The following is a 25,577-nucleotide window of genomic DNA, read 5'->3' as shown; positions in this document are numbered from 1 at the left end:
CAAAGCAGAAACCCCGCTTTCCAGTGTGCTGGTGTGATCTCTCAGCCCCCTCATCCAGCGCTGTGTGCTCCGCTCCTTGCCTTTCCCCCCTTCTTTCATAACCGCTCTACATATGGAGCCTTATGGAATACACTTGACTGGAATCCCACCGAATTGTAAATGTCAGCGGCAAACAAACCCGGCTGCCGTTCGTAACCCAAGGCGGTGAATTAAGAGAGGAGAATACCTGCTGACCTGACAGGCAAACATTTGTGAGGGCAAGGTTGGGCTCTGGTGGCTTTTATGAGGAGAGGAAGGGGAGAAACACTCGTTCGGCTGCACTGAGACTGTAACACCGACTTGTGGAGCGCTTTGAGATGCGAGTTAAGACTGCATGAAACGGCCATACTATACATGCTGACTAGAGGCAGAAACGACATGCTATAAATCCCCCGTGTGTCCGCTCAGATAGGACTTGTGCTCATTAGACCACATCAAACGTGGAAGACATGGTCGGTTCGGTGTGAATATGTTTCATCGTCTGTGTTATGTGTTTCTGTGTTTGAGTAATGGTTAAGAAAAGCCGCTGATGACTACAACTAAGTTTGTCAATGAGCTCAGAGAGCAAACAACAGTCAATTCCTTTGGTAAAGCTCCCTCATTAATCTTAACCCTCTCTGGATGAGTCCTCAGAGTCTTAATTAGCATGTTTCCATATTTCTATCATCTCAAAATGGCACAGCCGTCTTCTGACCTCTCTCTCCTCTTTTGCTCTCTGAACTCACATTTCCTCTTTCCTCCCCCCCCATGTTTCTCCTGCCTCTCTGTAACAGGCTGCTAACATTCCCCTTGTTTGCGAGCTGGGCATCGATAAGCTCTCCTTTGATGATTTCTCTCTGGACGTGGACGCCATGATAACGGCGGCTCTGAGGATGTTTATGGAGCTGGGGATGGTGCAGAAATTCAAGATCGACTATGAGGTGAGACGATCGCCTGTCTGACCGACTGTCCGGTAACTCCACTCCTGAGTTTTGAAGTCTGTTCCTTATCCTCTTTCAGGTCCTTGGAACATGCTTGGTTGTTCCTTCAGTAGCCACTTCCCACAGTATCCCGACGACGACCTCTGACCCTGACCCATGCTCTCATTTCAGACACTGTGCAGATGGCTGCTGACTGTCAGAAAAAACTACCGGATGGTCCTCTACCACAACTGGAGACACGCCTTCAACGTCTGCCAGTGCATGTTTGCCATGCTGACGGTGAATACAGATCACTATATACACTGTTATTAAGCGTGAATACTACACCAGTGGTTCTCAACGTGGGGTCCGGGGACCACCAGGGGTCCCCGAGGGGGTTCCAGGGGGTCCCCCAGCAAATTGATGACTTGCAAACTTAACCATTAAACACAATTAGAGAATGTAGAAGAATGACTATTATGATCATAGTTTCACTGTTATCTTTCTACCTACAATACAGATAGTCATGGAATTCTGGACAAAATCATATCTAACAATAATATCTAATGGGGGTCCGTGGCCCTAATGTGCACTAAATTAGGGGTCTTTGATATGAAAAAGCTTGAGAATCACTGTACTAAATTGTGCATGCTTGCCCTTGCCTCCATTGCCTATTTGTCCTAATTTATTCCTCTTTGACCTATGTTCACATCATTGAGGTTCAAGTTAAAAGTCTGTGTCTTACTAACTATACCAACAGCAGATTCTGTGCAGAGCCAAACCAGTGATGTTTGTTTGAATAGAGACCCCAGAGAATTACCTCACACGGTTCCAGCAGCCTTTTACTTTATCAGGTCCTCAGGGCAACACACACACACACACACACACACACACACACACACATGCACATGCACACAGACGCGCACGCACACAGACACACACACACACACACACACACACCCTTATACAAACACCACAGCGTAGTTAATTTAATCAAGCACAGCATTAATGCATGGTGTCCCATCTGAATTGATTATTGGCAGAGGGAAATGAAATAGTAGTGTGTAAGCTGTTTTGGGCCCATCCACTCTCCTGCCATGTGTTTTAATGAGTGGGCTGAGGACCGTGCTATCTTTTGCTGCTATCCCCACAGTGACCTATAGTGACTCACTCAGCACATGGCCTCTAGAACCCATTCATCCAAGCCATAAATCTCCCCGATGTGACTGCGTTACTGCGGTCCCAATGGCCTTTCAGGGAGATACAATGATACTGTGGTTTTTAGGAGGATACTATTGTTGCCGCAGGAATGTTTTCCAATTTATTTGAATGTGGTCCTCGTTGCATCATAGAATAGGGATGCTGTTATAGCCCTCATAGTGTGTGTGCTTGCCTGTTTTTTTTATCGTTGGCATTGCTATCCTCGGTGCCAATCAGACGGCGGGCTTCCAGGAGACGCTGACGGAGGTGGAGATCCTGGCGCTCATTGTCGGCTGCGTGTGTCATGACCTGGACCACCGAGGCACCAACAACGCTTTTCAGGCCAAGTAGGCGCTCCTGTTTTCTCTCTCTCTCTCTCTCTCTCTCTCTCTCTCTCTCTCTTTACGCTATCTCCCTCACACGCACACATAAACACACTAATTCCCTCCTACACATCCTTTATAGTATGTTTTCCCACTAAGTCCAGCCCAGATCAGCAAGAGTCAAGCAGCAAGTTGCATAAGCCTTATATAAGAGTCTGTTTAACGAAGAGACTGTAAACACTGCTGACTCTGAGCACAATTAGAGCAGCAGGTGAAATTGCTGTTGAATTTCTTGAGGTTAGTGTTCTCTGTCCACACCAAGGTTATTATAGTAAGCTAAAACTGAGACAAAAACTAGGCGTTAAGGAACATTGTCATGACTGAAATAAAAATAAAAACTAGTCTACTTGTAAACGGTAAAGATAATGAATTTTTGGTGGAGAATTTTGGCTATATTTGCTGAATGCTGACTGCACCACAAGGTGGTGCTCTCTGTAGACCGCCTTGTTCGGCCCCTTGAGCACCTCTTGCTCTCAGAGGAATTGCCAGTGTTGCCAACCCCATCACTACTCATGTCGAAATCTCTTGGGAGAAAATGCCTGAGTCCCGTTTGGGATTATTTTGAGCTAAATGGTCTGAATTCAGATTGCTATTGAATCTGCTAATGCATTTCACTTGTGTAGCATGAAAGCAATTGCTCCCAACTTTAAGTTAGTTAAAGATGTGTTGAAAAAATAATGTAAATACATTTTTAAAAGAATGTATTGTTTGTATTACACAATAACTGTTGCAAACATATACAAAATACCTGTTCTGAACTTCTGTCATTATACCTTTAACAAGTACACAGTGTAATAGATGCAAAGCAAAGCCTACACAATTTTGGAGAGCAAACAGTGATTCTCTGCATCCTGTGTGCCTCTTACCGGCCACTAGGGGCAGATAGATTAACCCCGAGTGAGTGAGTGAATTAATGAATGAATAAATGAGTGAATGAATGAATGAATGAATGAATGAATGAATGAATAAATAAATTAATATGTGAGCAAGTTACTTTATGGATCCATGACGTACTTTGCATCTAAAAAAACCCCAGCCCTATCAAAACTAGAATTGAAACTAAGAACTAAACTAAGCTACACTGAAAAGTGACTAAAACTAAACTGAAATTTAAATAAAAATCGAAAACTAGATATAAAAATAAAAACTAATGAAAAATTAAAAACTATAATAACCCTGGCCCTCGCAACCCAGTTACAATACACTGAGCTTAGTTCTCATGTGTGTTTTTCCCCAACGTTGAATGATGAGGATATTCAATGTTGAACACTTAAATTTTAGCTGCAGTTTAGATTATGGCTCTCTAGCTTCTTTATTATTGAGCCATAAGTCGGCGACAGAGTGCAGAGTGATTTGGTGAGGGAATTATAAAAGGGCTCAATGGCAGACTTTCTTTTTCAGATTGTGTTGAATGCTGATTATGTTATCCCTCTTCTTGATCCCTGTGTGCTGTGTGTGTGTGTGTGTGTGTGTGTGTGTGTGTCAGGACGGGCTCAGCCCTTTCTCTGCTTTATGGGACCTCTGCTACGCTGGAGCACCACCACTTCAACCACGCCGTTATGATCCTGCAGAGCGAGGTGCGCTATGTTCCACTATCTGCTGCAATGCAGTTGCCATGAAGGCATAATGGCTTCATTAATGCCTATATGGCTGCATGTTATATTTGTGTAAAACATCTAATCACACATTGGGCGCTTTCAAAACCTATTATACTTACGGAGATTGTCGAGAGGTAAAGTGTCCCGCCTCTGGAGCCATGCGTGCTCCCGCTGGCTCGAAATCAAACTTTTCCCTTACTCCCTCTCCCTCTCTACTTTCCAGTTGTCTAAATAAATAAAAAATGCTAAAAGCAAGTGGACTGCCCACTTAAAAAAAGCACTCACGGAGGTTGGTGAAACCCAAACCTCTGCTGACGAAATCGCCCATATATTATGCTAAGATCAGAAGGCAGCTACTTGGACAGCTTACCTTGTGCCCACTGTGCCTAACTGCAACCATCTGGTGACTTCCCATCTACTATAGGTGAACGAGTATAAACAAATAGCTCATGCTGCCCTCAAATCAATGTAATTATAGAGCCGATAGATTTGGCGGTAATTGGTTGAGAGAGACATTTTACCAGGCGACTGGGTTTGCATAAGGTTGTAATTAAAGACGTTTGAGGGAGCAGCTGAGACAAGGCTTAGTAGGGTAGGTTCCATTAGCTTCATTATCATGGTGCTGACAACACAGTAAGCAGACAAATGTTTGCTTGGAATATCATAATGGTTTCTGTTGATACTGGGGTTGAACTACCGCTGTCCCATTAGCATATAAATGAATAGTGTGGCTAATTCAAGGAGAAAAGAAAGCTCACGATTCAGTCCACCAACCTGCAGGAGCCATTAATTAAAACTTAAACTTCTCAACACCACTCCCTCCCTCTATCTCCTTTCCACTTCCCCTCGTCATCCTCGCTTCCTATTTCGCTCGCTCTCTTTCTTCATCTGCTCCAATTAAGACCGAATGAGAAAAAGTCCTTTATGTCTCCGCCATTACGCGGTTCAATATTTCATGGGAGACGTGGATTCTCAGCGTTCGAAAGGGAAAACCGGAGGTCATCCCGTCCCGAAGATCTGGCCTCATCCCCGCAGCTCTGTATTGATTGATTGATTGATTTTATTAATGGATATAGAAGACAATGAATCCAAGGGATAACATGTAAAAGTGAGAACACTTATTTCCAACATGGTCCCAACATTATCCCCTCAGTCTCATCCCTTTTCTCTCCTATCTCCTCTACATCTTCCATTTCTCCTCTAGCCTCTATAGACATCCAAACCCCCCCATCCCTTCCCACCATCCTCCAGAGGAGGGTGGCTAAGTGGTGAATGAATGTATAATACATGATGGAGAGAGGCCTGTTTTAATGATAGGAGAGCTTCAAGTGAGAGATGGTGCTTACTTATTAAGAGCTGCTCCTCTGATCTCTTGATGGTTCATCTTATTGAGCCAACGGCAGTGTTGCCTTTGACTGTAGCGCACACTCTGCAGAGTGGCACGTTGGCCTCTTCCACAGCTCAATCTGATGTGACACCCAAGGAATCCCTCCACCCAGAGACTGAATGTGCTGACATCTCGCAAGTAATGGCGGTGGAGCTCAGCTGATAGACTGGCTGTTAAGCAGTCCTGTGTGGATCTATCTGGCCAGAGAACTGCTTAATCGTAACATAAAGATCAAAGGGAAACATAATTTACAACTCATTATCCTTATTGTACTTTTAACTGATCCCTAATTTACATCCAATATACAGTATATCCAATATGTATCCAAAACCCTTAAACAACGCTGCACAAGGTAAATTCATTGTTTTCTTTATTCGAAATTGAATTGGAGGTACATTTGTTGTTGATACAGCAAATAGTTCATTTGATTTACAGAGACCAGAGTCCACCATAACTATAGTCGGCTGAGTTACAGTATACAATACCAGTCAAGTTTGGACACATGCATTTTTCTTTATTTTTACTATTTTTCACATTTTAGAATAATAGTAAAGACATCAAAACTGTGAAATAACTCCAATTGAATTATGCAGTGACCAAAAAAGTGTTAAACAAATCAAAACTATCTTATATTTTAGATTCTTTAAAGTAGCCGCCCTTTGCCTTGATGGAAAGGCAAAGGCTTTGGAAAGAAATTCATACATAAGATCAACTTCACTATTTATATTTGTCTAAGAAACAAATTTCAAACATTTAAGCATATGCCTTTAGATCAAAATGGCTTTAAGATAATGAAAAACATAGTACATTCAATCAGATGTGCCCAAACTTGTGACTGGTAGTGTGTGTTAAAGGCACTGCCCAAGCCATTTACCTATTATTCAAAACCTATTATGGATAATAGTGAGTTACTTATTTGGTCCTATAGACCATTTTTTTTCAGATACTACCCATGCTAAATATTCATCCAGGGCCGCCTTGCCTATTGGTGCAGACTTGAGTGCTAAATGGGTTTCTGTATGAAGTTAGAGGGGTTTCATATGTTTTGAAATTCTGTCAGCTGTTTGATGATCCTGTCTCCTCCGCTTGTGTCTCCACAGGGTCACAATATCTTCTCCAACCTCTCCTCCAGAGAGTACGGCGACCTCATGCAGCTGCTGAAACAGTCCATTCTGGCCACAGACCTCACACTTTACTTTGAGTACGTTCTGCTAAACACACACTTTACAAAACTGTTAAGTCATCTGAAACTGATTTGTCCACGGAGCTTGGCTGACTCTAACACACTGACTTATTTATAATGTAGCATACTGACTCCAACTGAACCGGTACCCATGTACTGTTTACAATAGGTTTGTAGGCTGCCTGCTCACAAATCTTCTAGGTAATACCGCCCCCTTGTGGATTTGATATTATTTACACCTGCTTATACAGCTATCCGTCTTTCCCTCTAGGAACAGGAACACCTTCTTTGAGCTGGTCAAGAAAGGAGAGTACAACTGGAACGTGAAGGCTCATAGAGACATGTGCAGGTAATGCAGCTGTTTCTTTGTCTGCTTACCCTGCAATAGATACTAAATGCAGAATTGAATTGAAATTGTTGCTGTGTCTTTAATACATAATAAATGCATTTAATAATCCCTGACTGTCTGACCTCCTGTCAGATCCATGTTGATGACAGCGTGTGATCTGGGAGCTGTCACTAAACCTTGGGAAATATCACGCAAGGTGAGAGATGCCGGGTAAACAAGTCACTCTCTTGGTTACAAAATATGTATTGAAGCCTGTCAATGTATTTCAAACATCATTCATCTTGTGTCTGGTCAGGTGGCAGAGTTAGTGACCAATGAGTTCTTCGAACAGGGGGACAGAGAGAGATCTGAGCTGAAGCTCACCCCCTCTGTGAGTACACTGGATTAAATCTGCCTTAGGCAGTGTGTTTCACCTGTGATGACCTTCATGAGCTGATGATGCTGAAGATACCGCCTCTTACATCAATGTGCATGCTTGCTGTTATGTTCCAAACATACTGGCTATGTAGGAAGCATGAGAGTTTGTGTCAGGTAGTGTGAGAAATGTGAATTATCAGCTTGACTTCACTGTCTCTCCGCTGTGCCTAGAGCAAACTTTGTACCATGTAACAGTCTTTCCTAGAAACCCTCCTGTTGCACAGCAAACTCTGACTTCTGTATTTGTCCAGTAGTAACCACAGGAGGTAATGAACATTATTATGATATATTCCAGTAGATTGTTTGGGTTACTGTATTGAGACTCTACTAGGCTTGACTAGCTGGTAGCCAGGGCAGTAAATTGTGACTCTTTATCTTTCCCACTTGGGAGTAAAAATAACATAAAATAATGGCAGGGAAAGACTTTGGTCTTAATGAAGATGTTTGTCTTAATTCAGGATGTATTTACATTGTCCTCAAAGCCATGGCACCAAAATAGAAGAATACGGTCTGTTTGATTGCGGAGCTTTGAAGGCTAAACGGTGTTGCAGGTTCTTAGAGGGAGAAACCACAGCATTCTGTGTGCAATTACTGGCTGTTGACTAATCGAGCCTGGCCACATTGCCTCCCCTCTGAAGTAACTAATGCAGTAGCCTCAGGTCTGCCGCTTGTGTCAAACCTTTACCACTCTGTGTGTGGGTGTTGGAAATTAAATATTCAACTTGTAAGTCGTAGCCCAGTAACTATCTCTGAAGCACAGCCTCTGTAGAGCCTGTGAAGTTCAGGCTGCAGGAGACTGAGGCAGAAAGGAAAATATAACTGAAATAAACTTTGCTTGTCTTGAAAGTAGAGGGGGAATTTTCTTTGCCCCAAGCAGTCGCACTTGTCCATTGACAAACCCAGCGGTTTACACTGTAAGCCTGTCTCGTAGCCTGATTATAAGCGTTATCATATTTTATGTAACACCCGTTTTTCCTGGGTTTTCCCAGTGTGAACACATGTGTAGGTGTGAACAGAAAATGGAGGAATCATGAGGCTTATTCTAATGTTTGTGTTTCAGGCCATCTTTGATCGAAATCGGAAGGATGAGTTGCCAGGGCTTCAGCTGGAGTGGATTGATGGAATCTGCGCGCCGCTATATGAGGTAATCCTTGGCAATTCCTCTTCAAGCTCCTCAACCTTCAAGGCTCTCTGGCCTTCACTGCGCCGCACGCGTCACATATCTGCCTCCGACATCAGAGGACGCTGTCCTTACCCAGCTATTGTCCCTAGACGCCAACAGTGAAAATTTCACCTACAGCCATTCAACATTCTTTCCTCCTAGAGATTCCTCGCTGAGAAAGAAATGCTTCTTATTGAAATCTCTGAAATAACTTCAAGGTCGCGTTCTATGTGTTTGAGAATAGCGGAATGAGTCTTCATTTTCTGACTGAGAGAAAGCTCGGCAAACAAGTGGTGGTGTGTGAATAGAGCCGTGATGTTAGTCGGGTTAAAGCCCTTCAGTCAGACACTGTACTTTGGGCTTCACTGCACAATACTGAAGAAAGCAGGGACTGAAAAGATTGTGTGTGCATGTGTGTGTGTGTGTGTGACTGCCAGTTGGTGACGTCAAGGCTCACCTGCCCCTCCCATGCCCTGCAGCAGAGGCTGTGTGGGAGACAGAGGAAGGCTGACTTCCTGAGGAGATCAAGGCCAGTGATAGATAAGGCGTGCTGAAGGTGGATGGATGAAAGGAAACAAGTCAAATAGATGAGGAATTGTGGGAGGAGTCGAGGACAAGATAATTCATTGTTATACCACTTGGTGATTCTCCTTTTGCACTGTTAAACCATGCAAGACCCCCTTTCCTTTATTGTCATAATATTCTTAACCATAAGTGAAAAAAAAATCACTAATAGATAATCAAATCTGTTGAATTATTCCAGGATCAGTGTCAAAAGTTTTAGTGCCAGCAGACTGATCTTTGTTGTGCTCTGCTTTCCCCATTGTTATTGCCTGTGCAGTGCAGATGAAAAGCATCAAAGGATTGTGCTCTCTGTGTGGGGGTTTGTCTCCACGCTGCCTCACTGTGGCATCATGTAAATGGTAATGTTTTGAGAATGCAGATATGGAGCTCACAACCATGCTGCTGCCAATTAAACTAGAAAGGGGAGAGTAGAGGAAGTTCAGAGGCGGCAGGGTTTTTGTCTGTGGGCGGAAGAGATCTCGTTCTTGATCTCGCTGATCTCCTTCTCCTGGTGGTGGCTCGCTACTGTGTGGAATATTAATCCCCCATTATGTAACCTTCCATCTTCAAAGCCCACCAGATGACAAAGTCTCTCTCTCTTCTTCTCAGTCTACCTCAGTGGAATAGCGATGCAGTGGAAACCAATGAGAGAGCTCAGTCCCACGGTGGTTACGTACCGAGGAGAAAGGGGGGAAAATCGTTCTCCTTTAGAAAATCCTCCTCTGTTAACCTGTAGACTAGACAAATTCGTGAAGATTAAGCTGATCAGTGGACCGGTTTGTTGCAGTTTGTGCAAATTACAGCTGTGTGTAGGCCACACACAACCCCAGTGTGATGACAGTTTTAAAGACTGAGCATTGCCCAGTCAACACACTACACTGCAATACACTACACACACACACACACACACACACACACACACACACACATATAAAACCACACTTGTGTGCAAAAACATACACAAAACAACAACTAATAACTAATAACTAAAGCAATCTGACTCAGTGACTGGAAAGGGGCATCAGCTTTATCTGGAATTGTGGAAGTGGGAATGCATTTAGCGCCCTAATGTTCCCAGGCATCACAGGTGAACCGCTTTACAATTAGCAGTACACTCTTGAACACACTCTCCAGGAATTATTATGCATTCCACATAAATGAGTGGGCAGTAGGCTGTTTTTAACATGGAAAGGAAGTCTTGACTTGTGAACCTCGCCACATTACAGAGTTTTGTTTTAGTGTACCACCTACAAATACGAGTGTTTTAATTGTCAGCGAGTGCACCCTCGGAATATAAATGCGTCTCGAATTGCCCACCTGCAGTTACAGTTCAGTTAATTGGCAGCTTTGATTAGTTGTGTTTTGCCAAAATTAAAAAAAAGAAATCATGTCCCTATTGCACTTCCATTAGAGTTGGAGGCGTCACGCTGCGATGTGTGCTATGTTAGGATGTGGAGTGTGATTCACTAACTTTCATGGTACTAAAGAATAAAAGATTTGGAGTTTTTTTTAAGAATGGCCACATATTCCACACCTAGATATGTAAGAATAAATGAAAGTATGCACTTGTTTTGTGAGTGGGAGCGCCGCCTGCATTTTCTATTTCCATATGAAACGGGGTTAATGAAACAATAACTAATTACAGAGAGTTTCCTGGAGAGCCAATAGATGCAGCGCAGCTATAGACAATGTTAAGAGAATAGAAGGAGCAGAGTCCCCTTGTCTCTGAGGTAATTCATTAAACGGCACATGAAAGCTTGTATTTCAACGTGACTACACTGCCATTTATAGCTCAACACAGCAAAATGACAAAGGCAACTAATCACAGTCATACATGTGCTTCTAATCTTTAAAGACCAGCCATTTCAGGGGCTGCAACTATCAGGCGATGTTGCTGCTGTTGTAGTAGGCTGTTCTTTGCATTGTTTCATTTGTCTTGTCCATAGTGCTTTTGATGAATAATGTCCTGCTTTTCATGCTAATGGTGTTTTTCATTGTATTGCATATGTATTTTTCATTCTCATGTTTTCTCACTGTTCCTCTCTCTCTCTCTCTCCCCCCCCCCCCACCCTCTCCCCTCCTCCCTCTAGACTCTGGTCAAGTTGAATCCAAAACTCCAGATCATGCTTGACATGATCCAAGCTAACAGGGCCAAATGGGAGGAACTGAACAAGGAGAGACAACGCGGCCAGAGTGTGTCTGCGCCCCCGAGCCCCTGCAGTGGTGATAGCACAGAAACAAGTGGTTGCACCGTGGCCAAAACTGGCAGCACACCTTGCTGTAGCGCTGATGCTGACGGTGACCCCTCCAAACCTGTTAGCTAGCTTCTGCTGCCGTCTCCAAGCTGATCTGTTAGCTTCTTTCCTCTTAAATGCAGCCTGCAAAATAGGCAGTGCAGTGCATGCAGAGGTTCTTGGGCTCTGCTCCTCGCTTTTGCTACTAGAGATGAGCTTTAGACTTCAGTGCGGCGCTACCTTAGGGGTTTTTCTGGTCCTTCAGTTCTCCTGTGCTGGAGGCTGAGAGAGCTGTGTTTGGCCAGCTTGTCGGAGCAGCTACAAACCATCTGATGACAACATGTCTGAACGAAAACTCAAACCACTGTGTCAACATGTCTGCCAGTGAGCGAACACTAACTATTCTGGGCATTGCGCAGTTTTGCTACAAGGAATCTGCAGTCTCACAACAAGGCATGGAGAAATTTGGAGAGGAATGTTGTTTGTCTCTGCTGTGGTTCTTTTTGCTCTTGGTACCTATTTGTTGCTAGCATTTTGTCTGGGGGAACGGGGTTATTTTTTTGTAAATCTGTACATAGGCTATTGAATTCGAAAAAGATGTTATATGCAAGTGCTGTTTAAAAAATGTAAGCCCTGGATTGTAACCTGTGTGTAGAGTTTCTGAAGGATAAAGGGGTGCAGGAACAGCAGGACCTGTGGCAATGCTTGCAATGCAAATTCAGTGCTCCGCTCCCTCCCTTCCTGTGCCTTGTTTTAGGATCCTAATGAAAAATGCATGGCCTCCTCCCCAAAATTCTTAGATAGTATGGAAACCCATGTTGAACCATGTTATGTTTTGCAGTAATTTAATACCAACTAATGCAGTATGTCTTAACCCCATTCTAGTCACAGAGCATTAAAGTTATATCCATATGGAACTGTATTATGCCCCATTTTCTATTAGCAGGATCTCACTTGTTGTCTCCACAAACACACTTGAGCGTACACACACACACACACACACACACACACACACACACACACGCACACACACACACACACACAAAATGTGCCTTGACAAACTTGTTCTGATAATATCACATTTCTAAATGATTTGCTAAGGAGTGCTAGCATTAGTAGTTTGCCATTTTCTTTGGTTTGTCAGACATAGCTAAGAATTTTCTGCAGAAAACTCCCTTTTGTCCACTGATTTAAAATTGATATCTGAAACATAGCCTAATAGAACCTAATGTAAAGCTAATTTACATAGGAACTCCTTGCTGTTTATAGAAATCAATACTATATTAAATCCAACATTTGGATTCTCAAAGCTCACAAATAGTACTTGTAACCCCTTTTTATTTCAGTAAACACAAAGAGATTCTGACACTGATACTTGTATTACTGAAGTGCCCATGTTGTCAAAAGCTATTATTTCTAACTTTTGTTTGGGGTACAACTTATGAATTGTGTTGTAGCTTTGTTAATTGGAGTTCAAAATGTGACTGTGCACATTGTGTGGCATGGATCTGTGTGCTACTGTATTTTGGTTGAAGAGCTAATTGAAGTCGACCACAAATTTGAAATGCATGTTTTCTGCAGTATTGAATTCAACCAACTGCTATGGATGTAGCAAACGTGAGCCAACAAATACCTCGTATTTTGAATTTTATTGGTAAACACGGATTATTTCATCGAAATGCATGATTTAAATTCTATTGCATCATGTTAAGTGAATTTATGCATATTGCTGTTATATTTTTCTATTAGGTTTCCAATGTGGCCAACTTCTACTTGGTACTGTCTTTTTTGCAATGTAATGTGCTTCTTGTGTTTCTTCATTCTTCTCCCTGTCAGGAATATAGTTTGTTTATGGTTTATTCAAGTGGGCTAAACTGAAAGAAACCTAAGGCATGTACTGGCAAATGTGCAATGTTTCTGTTCTGACTTTAAATAAAAATATGCTGCTAAACGTGTTCTTCTGATTTATTCATACATGAAACCACAATGGTGAGTGTATGGATTGTGTGTATGGATCCATTTTGCCTCAGTTGAGTTTTCCCGGTACAGTGCTGACCTCATGTGGACAAATGTGATCCTGCACAGACACTGAGACTATCTCAACAGAGAAACATGTACATGTGCATTTCATTTCATTCATAGACATGTTTTAAATCAGATCCTAATTCATAGAGAGGCAATGAAGTCAGAGCCACGTTAGAAAGACTTTCATAGGAATTTGCTGGCAGTATATGAATCAATAACCAACATTACACTATATTATACACTGTTATATACTAGATAACATTATTCTCCCAAACAGTCCCTATTAGAGATGCTGTTTAAAGTAAGCCTGAATCCTCTATGCTCAGTTTATAGCGGATACATCCATTCATGCAATCCCCAGTATTAAAGTCTGAGGCACATAATAGCTGTATTTCATAGTGCAAGGCTGAGCTCTATTGCTGTTGATGGGTGGTGGTGACGTCAGCAGCAGTGCGTGGGTGGCTGTGTGGGTGAAGATGACTCCCAAGGGAGCCTGTGTGTAGAAAAGCCTCTGACAAGAAGCAAAGACAGGCTGTTTAAAACTCCTCTGTACTGGATTACCTTGAGTTCAGTTTGGCACAGGTAGAGTAAGAGCTCGCTCCGGGGCGAGTGGGCGACCAAACAAAGCCTGCTCTCTAGCTCCATGCAGACAAAGGCTCTTGTTGACCCTTCCAGCACAGAGTCTGGCAATATAAGTAACTGCTACCATGGAAAAGCTGAATTAAGAAATGTGTGTGTGTGTATGTGTGTGAGAGAGAGAGAGAGAGAGAGAGAGAGAGAGAGAGAGAGAGAGAGAGAGAGAGAGAGAGAGAGAGAGAGAGAGAGAGAGAGAGAGAGAGAGAGAGAGAGAGAGAGAGAGATGAGGCATCTCCTGGTCAAGAGTGAATTAGCTTCTTTCTTTCTTTTCTCAGAAAACTGCGTTATAAACAGCGTGGCGAAAAGAAAATTGACAACTGCCACGTTTTTATTTCAATTTATTGCACAAACAGCTTTGACAAAATGTACTTGAATGTTAATACATTATTAAGAGGAGTGGAAAATAACAAAAGGTACATCCATAACATTCAGATTTCAAGCTCTCACAAGGTTTTTTGACACAAGGGTAAAATGTTACGAAACTGTTCAGATTGATGCCATGAGAGGTGGCAGGTCCCAGACCAGTTCCTTCTCTGGAGCTTCCTTGAGGAAATATCATGAATGAATCATAAGATAGACACTTGAGAAGGAAAAGGACACAGCGGTCCAGGAAGAAAAAGAAAAAAAATGCAATGTGAAGCACAGATCAGAGGGAATGGAGCCATGGTTCTGACAGGGCCACAGCGCTCTTGTTGAATGTCACTGAAGTTCAGGTTAAATAACCCGTGTTAAAGTAGTTCCCCCAACAAATGGCTCTCTTAAAGAAGCTAAACCTTGCTTCAAAATCGACGGTTAATAGTGACAAATGGTACAAGTCTGGTATCAAATCGTAGTACAGAAGTATCCGTTCCAAAAATACGTACACAATACAGGTACACTAACAAGGGAAACAGTTTGTTTTTTTTTGTGCTGAGGAATTTCTGGGCAACATCAATTATAATGCAGCAGAAAGAATTCAATACAGTGCCTTGAAAATGAGCAACATCAACTAATAGAAAGTTTTAGTACATGTAATAGTTACAGTAACAGTCACAAATATCAATATATTTTACAGATCTCAAGAGGGTGTCTTTGCATATGCTGATTTAAAAAAATACAATTTAGCTGTGCATGTATTACTACATGTGTGTGAAGGTGGTACTTATATATAGAGCATGTACAAACATAGAGATACAGTATGTTTGCATGCTCTGTATAGGTCGTGATGAATAGGTTGAGTGTTGAGTCTTTGGTACAACATGAGCACCGGGATCCAAAGGCCTTTGCAAACGTGGTCACACTTAAGCAGGCATGATCTAAACACGATGGCTTTTGTCCGCTAAACTTTCTCGGTAACAAACTATGCAAGGTAAAAGCTTTCAATACAAAAACTAAATATACATGGAATTTGTCTATTTGTTGCCATATTCTTCTCACTCAGACAGATTTTTTTTTTATCAAGGTTTTGGGGGAGAGAGGGGGAGGGGGCTTTAGTACTACAAGGTACCTTTTTCAGTAGAGGCACACACACAGTCCAGAAAAAATATATATCTCTTGTGGCAATAGGTCAGTAAAACAAAAAAAAAGGCATGAGGGCATGGATATATATGTATAAGGGAGGGCACTGATATTTAGGGTGGAAAAAACATGGCATGAAACATTTTGGGTCCACAGAGACTCGATGTACACCGGTGAAGTGTGTAGGAGACGGGAAAGGCAGACATAGCTTTAGAAAGGCACGGAGCTTTAGAAAGCGCATTCATCTAGAACTTACTGCTAAAGTAGTGCCATACACAGAAGAAGAAGAAGAAGAAGAAGAAGAAGAAACAACACGCGATTCCACAAAAAAAAAAAAATACATAAAAAATAAAAAGTTAATCAAGTTGGCAAGGATTTTCTTTTTTAGGAAACCGTTAACATTAAGCAAACATGACAATATCAAGGTAATGTTGCATCATGTCCAGTGTGTGGAGGTCATGACCATAGAGCGTTTATACAGACAGAAAAGACCTACAGTAAACACTGACCGTAGGAGGATCCATCTGAACCTCCATATTCTGACCATTTCACCTCCGACGACAGACTGAGGCCATGACGCAATGGCAAACATGAGCTTCAAAAAGAATGACACTGATTGTTACAGCATATTAAGTGCAATATTATGTAAAAGAAAAGTGGTAAGTTTGGGTGAATCAATAAATGGCACCAAATGACACTTTGACAAAAAAAGACAAGATTTCTGTCCATTTTAAATTCACATTTAGTAACCATTAATCCAAATGCACAAGAGATGCTTTTAGAAAAGGTGAGAAAGATGGAAAAGACCATGAAATTAGAGGAGATTCCTGTTGCCAAAGATGTTATTGGGATCCACGTATTCCTTGACAGACTTGAGCATCCCCATGCCCACATTAGAGATGGCCTCTCTCATCCACTCCTTCCGAAGTTTCCCCACTGAAAGACAGAGAAAAGAAAAATAAATAAATAAACGCAAGGAAGAAGACCGAGGGGGAAAAATAGAGGAATCGGCACGGCTGATTGCTCAGCAGGCTGCTGGGAGCCAATCAATCTTGTGAGAGTGAGTGAATAAACAGAGGGTGATAAATGCTTTTATTCAGAGAGGAGAAATGTTTTGCATGGCATGATTTATGGAGCTCAGCAGACTATCAAACTCATTAGGCTCTGTGTGTTCCCAGAGGAGGGGCCGGCTGGCGGCTGTAGCAGGCCGTCCCAAGCTCCCTCTCTCTTTTCTCTCACTGAGCAAGCCACCACTCCCCTCCAATTCCCTCCCTCCTAAGCCACAAGGGTGTGTATGTGCGTTTCTGTATGTGTGTGTGTGTGTGTGTGCCTTGTGCATGTGTGTGACAGAGAGCCTGTGAGCGTGCTCCTCCAGCTGACCTCCAAGGTTGTTGTGCTTGCTTGCCCTAAACACTGCTCTGTCCCCCCTGACACTGGCCTGATCACTGACAGGGTGCCACAGCCAACAGTGGAGTTGGGACACAATGGCCCTCTGTCACCATGACTTTGGCTTCCAGCCACTCTTCAACGCCCCCCTCCAACCTGAGGAGCTAGTGTGGCTGTGGCACGAGGCCTAGTGAGGGTGCCCAGTGCTTTGCCAGCTGTCCAGTCAGACACACTCCAGAGCTTCTGTACCTGACAGGTTCTTAGCAGAGGGTCTGGAGCCAGCAAGAGGTCTGGAGACTACGGAGGCTGGGCAGAGGACTGGTGAAACTGATAGGAGAGTCAAAGTCTGCTATAGAACTTCAACTAACACAGAAACTTACATTTACAACCAGCTAAAATAGCTGCAGAATTTTATGACCGAGTTTAAACCCAGCCACAATCCATACAACAGATCGAGTCAACTCTGTAACTTTCTCATTTCAGGCATTTCTTCTTCAATAAAACAATGGAGGAGCATGACAGCTGAATGCAGCATCCTGAAGTTTGAACATCTCGGATAGAAAATCAATTCAATAAGTAAATATCATTAACAAGAGAGTGTTCTCAATAGATGTAAGGTGGTCCAGTCAAGTCAAGTTTGTTTGTATAATCCTTAATCACAGTCTCAAGGGCTTCACAACGCCCACATTATGGAACAATAAATGAAAACGGTTAAGAAAATGTAATGACATTAAGATAAAAGTCAATCTGAAAGAGACCGCGCGCCCCTGAAGAGAAGAATAGAGATTATCTTGGCTCTTTTAAATGCGTCAGCTCTGTGTGTCTGGGTACACATTCACTTTTGGAGGTCATGATAACTTAGGAAAAACATACAGATATCTATATTCCAAGACTCAAAAGATAGACCTGAGAATAGAGCCATCTAGACCAGGTGCTGCTGAGTGAGTAAACACACTTGGTGTTAAAGCCACCGGTGTAATCGCCTGAGATTAGATAGAGAGGCAGGTAAGGTGTAAGATGGGAGTGTTCACACGCCTCTCCCTGTCCCATGTGGATGTGCTCACACCTCTCTTTGCATCACCGGTAGGGGAAGCCGGCAAGCCCCCATGTTAATAGGGCATGTTGAGGGTGGGGGCAGTACTGAAGCATAAGAGCGCCATGTTATCAGTGACAGTGAGTCCAGCCAGGGAACGCAGATGGGGATCAGCCATGGGGGCTAGCGAGGCCCGTCTCCTGACAAAACAGGACAGACAGGGGGTCACCAGGGACCCCGGCACCACACACACATCCAGATGGTGACAGAGGGACCAGTCATTCACCCAATCAGCAGCTACCCAATAACTAAAAAAGTATCCTGCTCTTCTACCACCTCCTCCTCCTCACTCCCTTCCCCTTGTCCCACCTCTATCCCTCCCTCCTCTCAGGGAGAAGAGAGAAAACAGAAGGTGCTGGGACTGCATCATTGCCTCCATCACAGTGATAATTTACACATCTATCTTGTCATATTCTCTCTTTTTTGCCTGCTATTGCAATCAATCTCACCAGGCTTGGTCTGTGCAGCTGAGACATGCAAAGAAGAGCAGGTAGTTATTTCAGAAATGACAGATGAAGAAAAAAAAAAGAAACAGGTTTTCAAGTGGTGGCAGATTTCTCTTGTGTACAAGACTGGGCAAGTGCAGGGCGAGGGGAGCTAGGCTAATGAGTAGGGGCCAAAAAAACAACAAAAAAAAAAATCACTGAATCAAGTCATTTTTCTATCTCCTAAGTGCAGTGACCTGTGTGCCGGTGCAGTTGGCTGAGTGTGCTGGAGTGACGCTCTGCGGAGCCACAAGGTCAGGTGGAGATGCTGGGCGCCGCGGGGCAGCGCTCATACAGAGGAGGCTGCAGAGAGCGGGCCGAGCTTCAACCCCTTGAAACACTGCTCTTGCTCTCCCTGGGCTGCTTTGACAAATGGGGGTCAGGACATGAAAGACGGGCTAAGGTAGTGGCCCTGCGCTCCTCTGATATGGCAGAGCCAGAGTATTGGCTGAGACGCCGTGGTGCAGCGCTGATGGATGGATGACTCTCCCGGTGATGGATGTTCAACAACTCTCCACTGCTGCAACACTAGTGACCTGGTTAAAGAGGACATTTCTCCCAATGTTCTGGCTTTCAGCTAACAGCCAGTGAATAATCAAGCACCTAACAAAGCATTTGCCTCTAAATATTTGTGATGAATTTGACCCCTTTCAAAAGTTAAAATCACAATAATTTGTGTCATGGAAAGCAGTGAACACAATGTGTGAGTTGAGTATTATGTTCAGTAGAGAAAGGGTAGAGATTTCTACATGCCCAGCTTCCCTTACCCACGCCCACGCAGCATAAAGCTGACCTGCTGTAAATACAGGGCCACAAAAATGTATATTTCCTCCGGTGCCCTCCCACCTCACCATCCTTGACTACATCTGTTTTCTTTGATACACAAAACCCAGTGAAACTAGCTCCATTTGTCAAGCGCTGATTGTGGGCAGACAAACCGGCCTGTCTGCGCCCAGATAGCGAGCCCCACTGTTATTAATCACAATTACAGAGTGGGCCTCGCACACGGGAGCTGCATCAATATCCCCTCCTCTCCCCCCTGTCACCTCCCCGTGCTGCACAGGGTGGCCAGGCCACCGTTTGGAGGTCAGTATACAGCCGGCGATAACGGCAGCATCATTTACCCTGGCCCACCGCCTCCTTTTTATTAGCAATCTTTTAATTTTGAACCCTTCCCCGCCTTCAGGAAAAATTGTGATTTAATATCGCAGCTGATTCACTGCATGCTGTTTTTGACAGGTGTGATGAATAGCCTGAAGTGATGTATGAAAACAGCGAGGCGGATGGCAATATAGATAAGGCAGCCATTTCGGTTAGCCCTGATGGGGCCCAGAGAGTTGTTTTGCCTCCCTCCCCTGCTCACGTTTCATTTGGTCACTGTTGAAATGAACAAATAGCCAAGTCAGAGCCATTCATCTGTGCTGCGGCAACATATTCTGGGCGTGTGAAGGAAGCAATGAAAGATCTCCCACCAAATAGACATTTACAAGACGACTGGGCGCCCGCTCCCTAACATGGAACAGCACACTGAAACAGCTTGCCATGCTGCTTTGGCAACTCGGTACGAAGTGTCTTTTCATAAATTAGAAGTGAGGAGAGGGGACAAATAGAAATTTACAGGTTTTAAGACTGTCACCCAACTCGGTGCATAGCTCATGAATCATTTGCACCCGTTTTTCAGCAGAAAGTTAAAGAAAATGTTTGGTTATCAGACCCAAAGTATTAGTATTGATTTGTTTTAGTAGTACCTCCATGGTGATGTGACAAGCTCCCTCCGTTGGCAAGGATCTCATCTCTAGCTGAATGCTGGGAAAGAAAAATAAAGCAATACTCAGTTATTATTATACAATAACAAATTATTTTTCTGACATACTACATCATCAGCTCAGGTGTAATGATAATCTTTGCGAGGCTTCCTGGACCATGCTGTAGATATTAAAAATTGAAACAAAATCAAACTGAGTTTACCTCCACTTGTTCATACACGTGCACCGGATCACTAAGTCCCCGGTAGTTGAAGGCAAAGTAAAAGTAGACACAGGCACCAGCATCATATGTCTGAGTCACCCTGTAAAACAACAGAGGTACAACACAGATGTTTAAACAAGCAGAGAAGACCATTTGGCCCGTGGTTCCTCAATGTTTCTCCTTCATCTGTCCCTCTGAAAATCAATTCTACATGAATCCAAAGAGCGTCGTTTTATCAAGGCACTCCATTTTCAAACAATAAATGCAATTTTTCCTTTGTAATTGGAAGGCAGAGTGAAGTGGGAGGCTGGGCTTTCCCTATGAACCCCTGACCTCAATTCCGTTCATGTTTTCCAGAAAGCGGAGGTAGCGCCGAGGCCGTGTCACCTTTAATAACATCACATTATCGGGACATTAAATGGCCATCACACACTTTCACTGAATCATCTTAGCCGCATTTGCAGTTGCTCAGTATGTAAGATGATGACTCAGAGATGTCACGTCCCTCAAACTGTCACATTAATAAGAAACTGGGAATTAAATTAATCTGTTGGGCATTTTACACAGAACAAAATATCCGTACTGTTCATGAGGCATTGCCGTGCTGCTAATCAAATGTATGGAATTTATGCATTGGCTCATCAAATCATGATCAAGATTAATCCAAGATAATGCGTAAAAACCTTTTTTTGAAAAAGAAAAAAAACAAGATGACAGCCTCTCCAGTTTGTATTGTCTCTCTCTGGCCTCTTTCCCTTTGGAGGAACGGAGTGCAGAGCCCTTGTTCATTTGACATGGCCCATCACCTAGCACACTGACTGTTCTAGAGGTTAAATGGACAAATCAATCATGTGACAGACTGCAGCCGGGAAATGAATGGCTGTAGCATAATCAGGCTGAGGCCTAATCTGTCCTCAATGAGCAAGCAGCAGCCTGGTGCTCCTCACTGCCTCGCCGTCTGTCTGCCGGGCCGTCCGTCTGTCTATCTGGGTCTAGGTAACTCACAAGGGGTCGAGGGAGTTGGGGGTTTGTCTACGATCAGGCTTTATTTGAGAATGGAATAAAAATGTGAATGCTTTCACAGATTGGGCGCAAATAGATGCATTGTAATTGTGCTGCAATTTGCAAACATTACCTGCATGTGGATAATGGTGGAAACTGCACTCCTCTCTCTTTACAGTCTCTAATGATGCGCTCTTTGACATTCCGGCAAAGGTCCAACACCCTGGATATGCAACAAATGGGGGACAAAAAAAAAAAAGAGTCAATTCTGAACTTGATAAGTTCTGAACAGGATAAAACAGAATGACAAAGGGACTTGTCACAACATTTTGCTCAGAGAGGCTTTGAGGGAGCTGGCCAAATTGGGCGCAAGTCAGCCCTAAGCCAGATGCAATCTATTTATTTAAAACATGATACCCATATGTATAAGGATACTACTTTAAATTGAATTAATAAGTTGTGTGAAATGCTAAAAAAAATATGGAGAAAAGCAAGAGGCCAAGAAAGAGGGGAAGGAGAGACTGAATAACATGAAGACCATTGCGGGAGAGGTTCCCACTGGTGTGGAAATGGCCGCCAGTCCTAGGCATGTGCAGCCGAGTGTGGAGGATGGGGAGGAGGACGGGTAATGAGCCAGGCACATATGCTCGCCTCAGTGCCTGATCTCTTGGTCTCCCCCGTCAGGCATTTTACACAGCGAGGAGCTCTGCGTGTGTGTGTGTGCAAAAATATTTGGTGAAGAAGATGACGAGAAGATACATGAATTTGCCCAACACGCCGAAAGTGGATGGGAGATAAATGTGCAGCTCACACTGTGTTCCCCCCACACCAAACACACATGAATACGGGCCTCTCCCCGTGTGTCTGTGTGTGTCAGTAGTAGCAGGCTGTAGGCTGAGGAGGCAAGCTTCCACCAACGCTGAGACGGTTAATGGGGGAAGAAGGCAGGCATGAAGGTGAATGTCAAAGACAGAGGGAAAGAGGAGGAAAAAAAGAAAGAGGAGAAAGGGAGCGAGACGGAGAAGGAGGAAGGGAAAGGCTGAACTGTGTTTCCTCGGGTCTCTTCACACTGACTGCGTGGGAAGCCGGTAAGAGAAAATGCTTGCAGCTATTCAAATTCAACTGAGAAAAGGCTACAGCTAATATTGGTGCATTTACCTGTCCCAAGGCACGGAGGTTTCAAACGACTCCCCAATCACATAGTAGTCCATCCCCAAGTCCTGTTCAGAATACAAGATTGATAAATGGCCAATGTTTACGGGTTTCTATAGCAATGGCGTGATTAGCAGAAGGGTCTGTGACAGGACTGATCTAAAACAAAGCAGCACTCTCCATTGTGATTCTGACGGCAAACACTGTGCACTTTTCACGGTGCAAATACCTCGTTCTCCCTGACAACATCTGTGACTAGATCAAACCAGAGACCCTCGGAGGTCACATTCTACAGCCTTTTTGTGTTGCACGCTATCCTATCTGCTGTCATAGGTCCTGTCAGAGTGCACCCCCCGCCACCCCACCCCACCTGCCCATCAGCCCAGGGAAAAATAGGGAGAGGAGTGACCCACCCGGAGGTAAGCGATGACGAAGGTCAGCATGTAGCCCCTCTGCCCATTGTCCTCTCCAGCTGCCAGGCCCCTGGAAGCAGATAACAGGGTTAATATTTAACAGCTCTTTCTTTTGGCTCTGTTGGCCCGACGGCTTCTCCTCACAACAGCTGCCTGGGAGCTGCGGTGCGCCTGTCAATCCAACAATGTACAGATCAATGAAGCTGTGCTCCATGCATCGGCACAGGTCAGCCACACATCCATCACCTGCAGTGGGTAATCAAATTTTCATCTACTACCCAAACTAATCAGGACACGCTCATTAGGAAATCACTATATTGATTTACTAAGTCTTTTTTTCCCCCCGCCTGTTTCCTAACACCAAAAGAAAATATTCCTCACAGAACCACCACAATCCATCACTGGCACTTCATTTGATAGGTGATCACAATTTATTTGAAATAATGCAATAAAGCATAGGATGCTGCATGTAACTGACAAGTTTCTTATGATTGAACTGCTGTATATTACGAGGGTAGAACTCCTGGGCACCGAGCCAAACAGTTACACTAATATATAATCCATAGGGTTACCCAGGAAGGAATCACTGAGATTGCCCCCCCCCCCCACACCCCCTCCACAAGACTTGTGCTATAATGTGTTATAATGCTTGTTTCTGACTGGTTTGTGTTAAATTCCACAGGGTGATTGGTTGAAATATACAATGAATGGAATAGGCATACACATTCAAATCAATATTCCTGAACCCTCATTTGGCGAGCCATTTTGGTGGGAAATTTCTTTCACTAAAACGCAAATGTCTTAATCTACAATTGCATTTATGTAAACACATAACCTACATTTTTCTGAAAATAACTAGCAATCCTAAAGAATAAGGAAATGTGTCAATAAACAACTACAAATGACTATTACCTGTTAAGCATGCACAAGATTTTCAGGTTTTTCATTCTGACAGTACTTGAACACTCCACTGGCACAATGTGTTGAAACTTGCAACTTCACAGTCATTTTAAAATTATAATCTCTATCATATTATTCAGGTGGATTGGACATGAAGGTTAATTTGTACGGGACAAACCCACGTGTGCTGCTGTTGTTGGGGGTTAAAAACAGGCTGAGGATGGAGATAGCATCCCTCTCAGGCTGATAGATAACTTATTTCCACCAAAGTCCTCATTGATCTGTTTCATGATCAATCACCGCAGCAAAGCACTCCCAGGCTCTGTCCTATCGCCCTGTCCTAAGGGGAGTTGTGCCCTACTATCAACCGCCCACACCCCACCCACTTTAACACAAAAGCTGGCCTGACAGGAGGACATCCACAGGTGATCCATCACTCCGTACTAAGACAGACTACTGAGTGGAAGACCAAGTCTGAAGAGCATAACAGCGCATCGCCATTCTCTTCACCGCTGCCACATACCGGTTGGTTGGCTGGTTGAATGGAGTAACATCACGGCCTCCGGCGGCTCCCCTTCATGTTCAAAGTCCCACCAAAAAAAGTGCTTTGTCATTTCTGTGCTTTACATGGCCAGTGATCTTTAAGTGATCTGTGTGACGCGCAGGTCATCATTCTGCCAGTGGATTAACGCTACAGTATGAAAGAGAGACACGGATGCCGACGGAAATGAGACCGGGAAATGAGAGAGAGAGGAGCTTCTTACCCAAATTTAGCAGCGATGTCATAAACTTGCTTCTCATGCTGCAAGACCTTCTCACGGTCCCCCTCAAACAGCAGGGTGGCCACACACAAGCGGTGGGGGTCGAACCCTTTGAACTGAGGATAAAAGAGGAGAATTAATTTTTTCCCTGAAAAACACTCAAGCAGGAAAACTGGTGATCCTCACCTCTAATAAACTTTACCTTGGTGATGTAAAATGTCTTCAACCCATCCAAAAAGGATGTGAAAATTGAAGACACTTGAGGCTTCAGGGCATGACCTGTAAAAACATCCGTAAGAGTCAGCTCTCCTTTATTCACAAATAAGTGGGCCTCTGACACTTTTGAGCGACAACTGATATAATTTTTTCCCTCACATTAGTCACACCCTCCTTCTGCTTGCTTCCTCCAGCATTCTGAGAGGGCAAACGAGTCAGATTTATTTGGGGTTTCAAACAAAAGGAGGAAAAATAAATGGTAACATTTGAATAACTTTACAACTGGCCAGTGGCTGCCAGCGACAGGGACTATAAATCAGGGGGTTTCCGAAGGGAAGTGGGGTTGACACAGCGATATCCGTCTTCCTCACCCACACTTTTTGATTTATTCCTGATCGGACGCACAAAAGCGCCCGTGGACAAGCGAAAATGAGGGGCTGGGGCCAATGGGATGGTTATCAATCACAGCAGGAAAGTCACGGGTGATGTCGCCGAGACTTAACAGTTCATTTATTTCCCCCCATGCTCAAGTCTCTTCATCACTTAGTGTCCTAATTGTTTCCATTCCAAAATTTGATTGCAGGTCTTTAGGTCTCTCGCAGCCATCATACTTGTTAATTAAATACTC

General features: G+C 43.6%; 2 protein-coding genes across 2 annotated transcripts in view; one reads left to right on the top strand and one right to left on the bottom strand.

Moving 5' to 3' along the window:
* The window catches only part of pde11a (phosphodiesterase 11a), a 31,444-nt gene extending 19,939 nt beyond the window's left edge, over positions 1-11,505 (top strand). Inside the window, exons 11-20 of the mRNA XM_071902728.2 lie at positions 813-959; positions 1,131-1,238; positions 2,376-2,485; positions 4,008-4,098; positions 6,607-6,707; positions 6,961-7,038; positions 7,171-7,234; positions 7,334-7,408; positions 8,516-8,599; positions 11,272-11,505. Coding sequence (XP_071758829.1) covers positions 813-959; positions 1,131-1,238; positions 2,376-2,485; positions 4,008-4,098; positions 6,607-6,707; positions 6,961-7,038; positions 7,171-7,234; positions 7,334-7,408; positions 8,516-8,599; positions 11,272-11,505 — 1,092 coding nt within the window. The remainder of the gene's footprint in view (positions 1-812; positions 960-1,130; positions 1,239-2,375; positions 2,486-4,007; positions 4,099-6,606; positions 6,708-6,960; positions 7,039-7,170; positions 7,235-7,333; positions 7,409-8,515; positions 8,600-11,271) is intronic.
* Positions 11,506-14,400: 2,895 nt separating this feature from the next.
* agps (alkylglycerone phosphate synthase) overlaps positions 14,401-25,577 on the bottom strand; it is a 28,754-nt gene continuing 17,577 nt past the window's right edge. Inside the window, exons 13-20 of the mRNA XM_071902723.2 lie at positions 24,936-25,012; positions 24,737-24,849; positions 23,073-23,142; positions 22,666-22,727; positions 21,641-21,730; positions 20,506-20,605; positions 20,286-20,343; positions 14,401-16,509 (exon numbers count right to left, since the gene is read on the bottom strand). Coding sequence (XP_071758824.1) covers positions 16,388-16,509; positions 20,286-20,343; positions 20,506-20,605; positions 21,641-21,730; positions 22,666-22,727; positions 23,073-23,142; positions 24,737-24,849; positions 24,936-25,012 — 692 coding nt within the window. The 3' untranslated portion in view covers positions 14,401-16,387. The remainder of the gene's footprint in view (positions 16,510-20,285; positions 20,344-20,505; positions 20,606-21,640; positions 21,731-22,665; positions 22,728-23,072; positions 23,143-24,736; positions 24,850-24,935; positions 25,013-25,577) is intronic.

Source organism: Centroberyx gerrardi, chromosome 10 (assembly GCF_048128805.1).
Source record: "Centroberyx gerrardi isolate f3 chromosome 10, fCenGer3.hap1.cur.20231027, whole genome shotgun sequence".
NCBI lineage: Eukaryota > Metazoa > Chordata > Actinopteri > Beryciformes > Berycidae > Centroberyx > Centroberyx gerrardi.
This window is presented reverse-complemented; position numbering and strand designations above follow the sequence as displayed.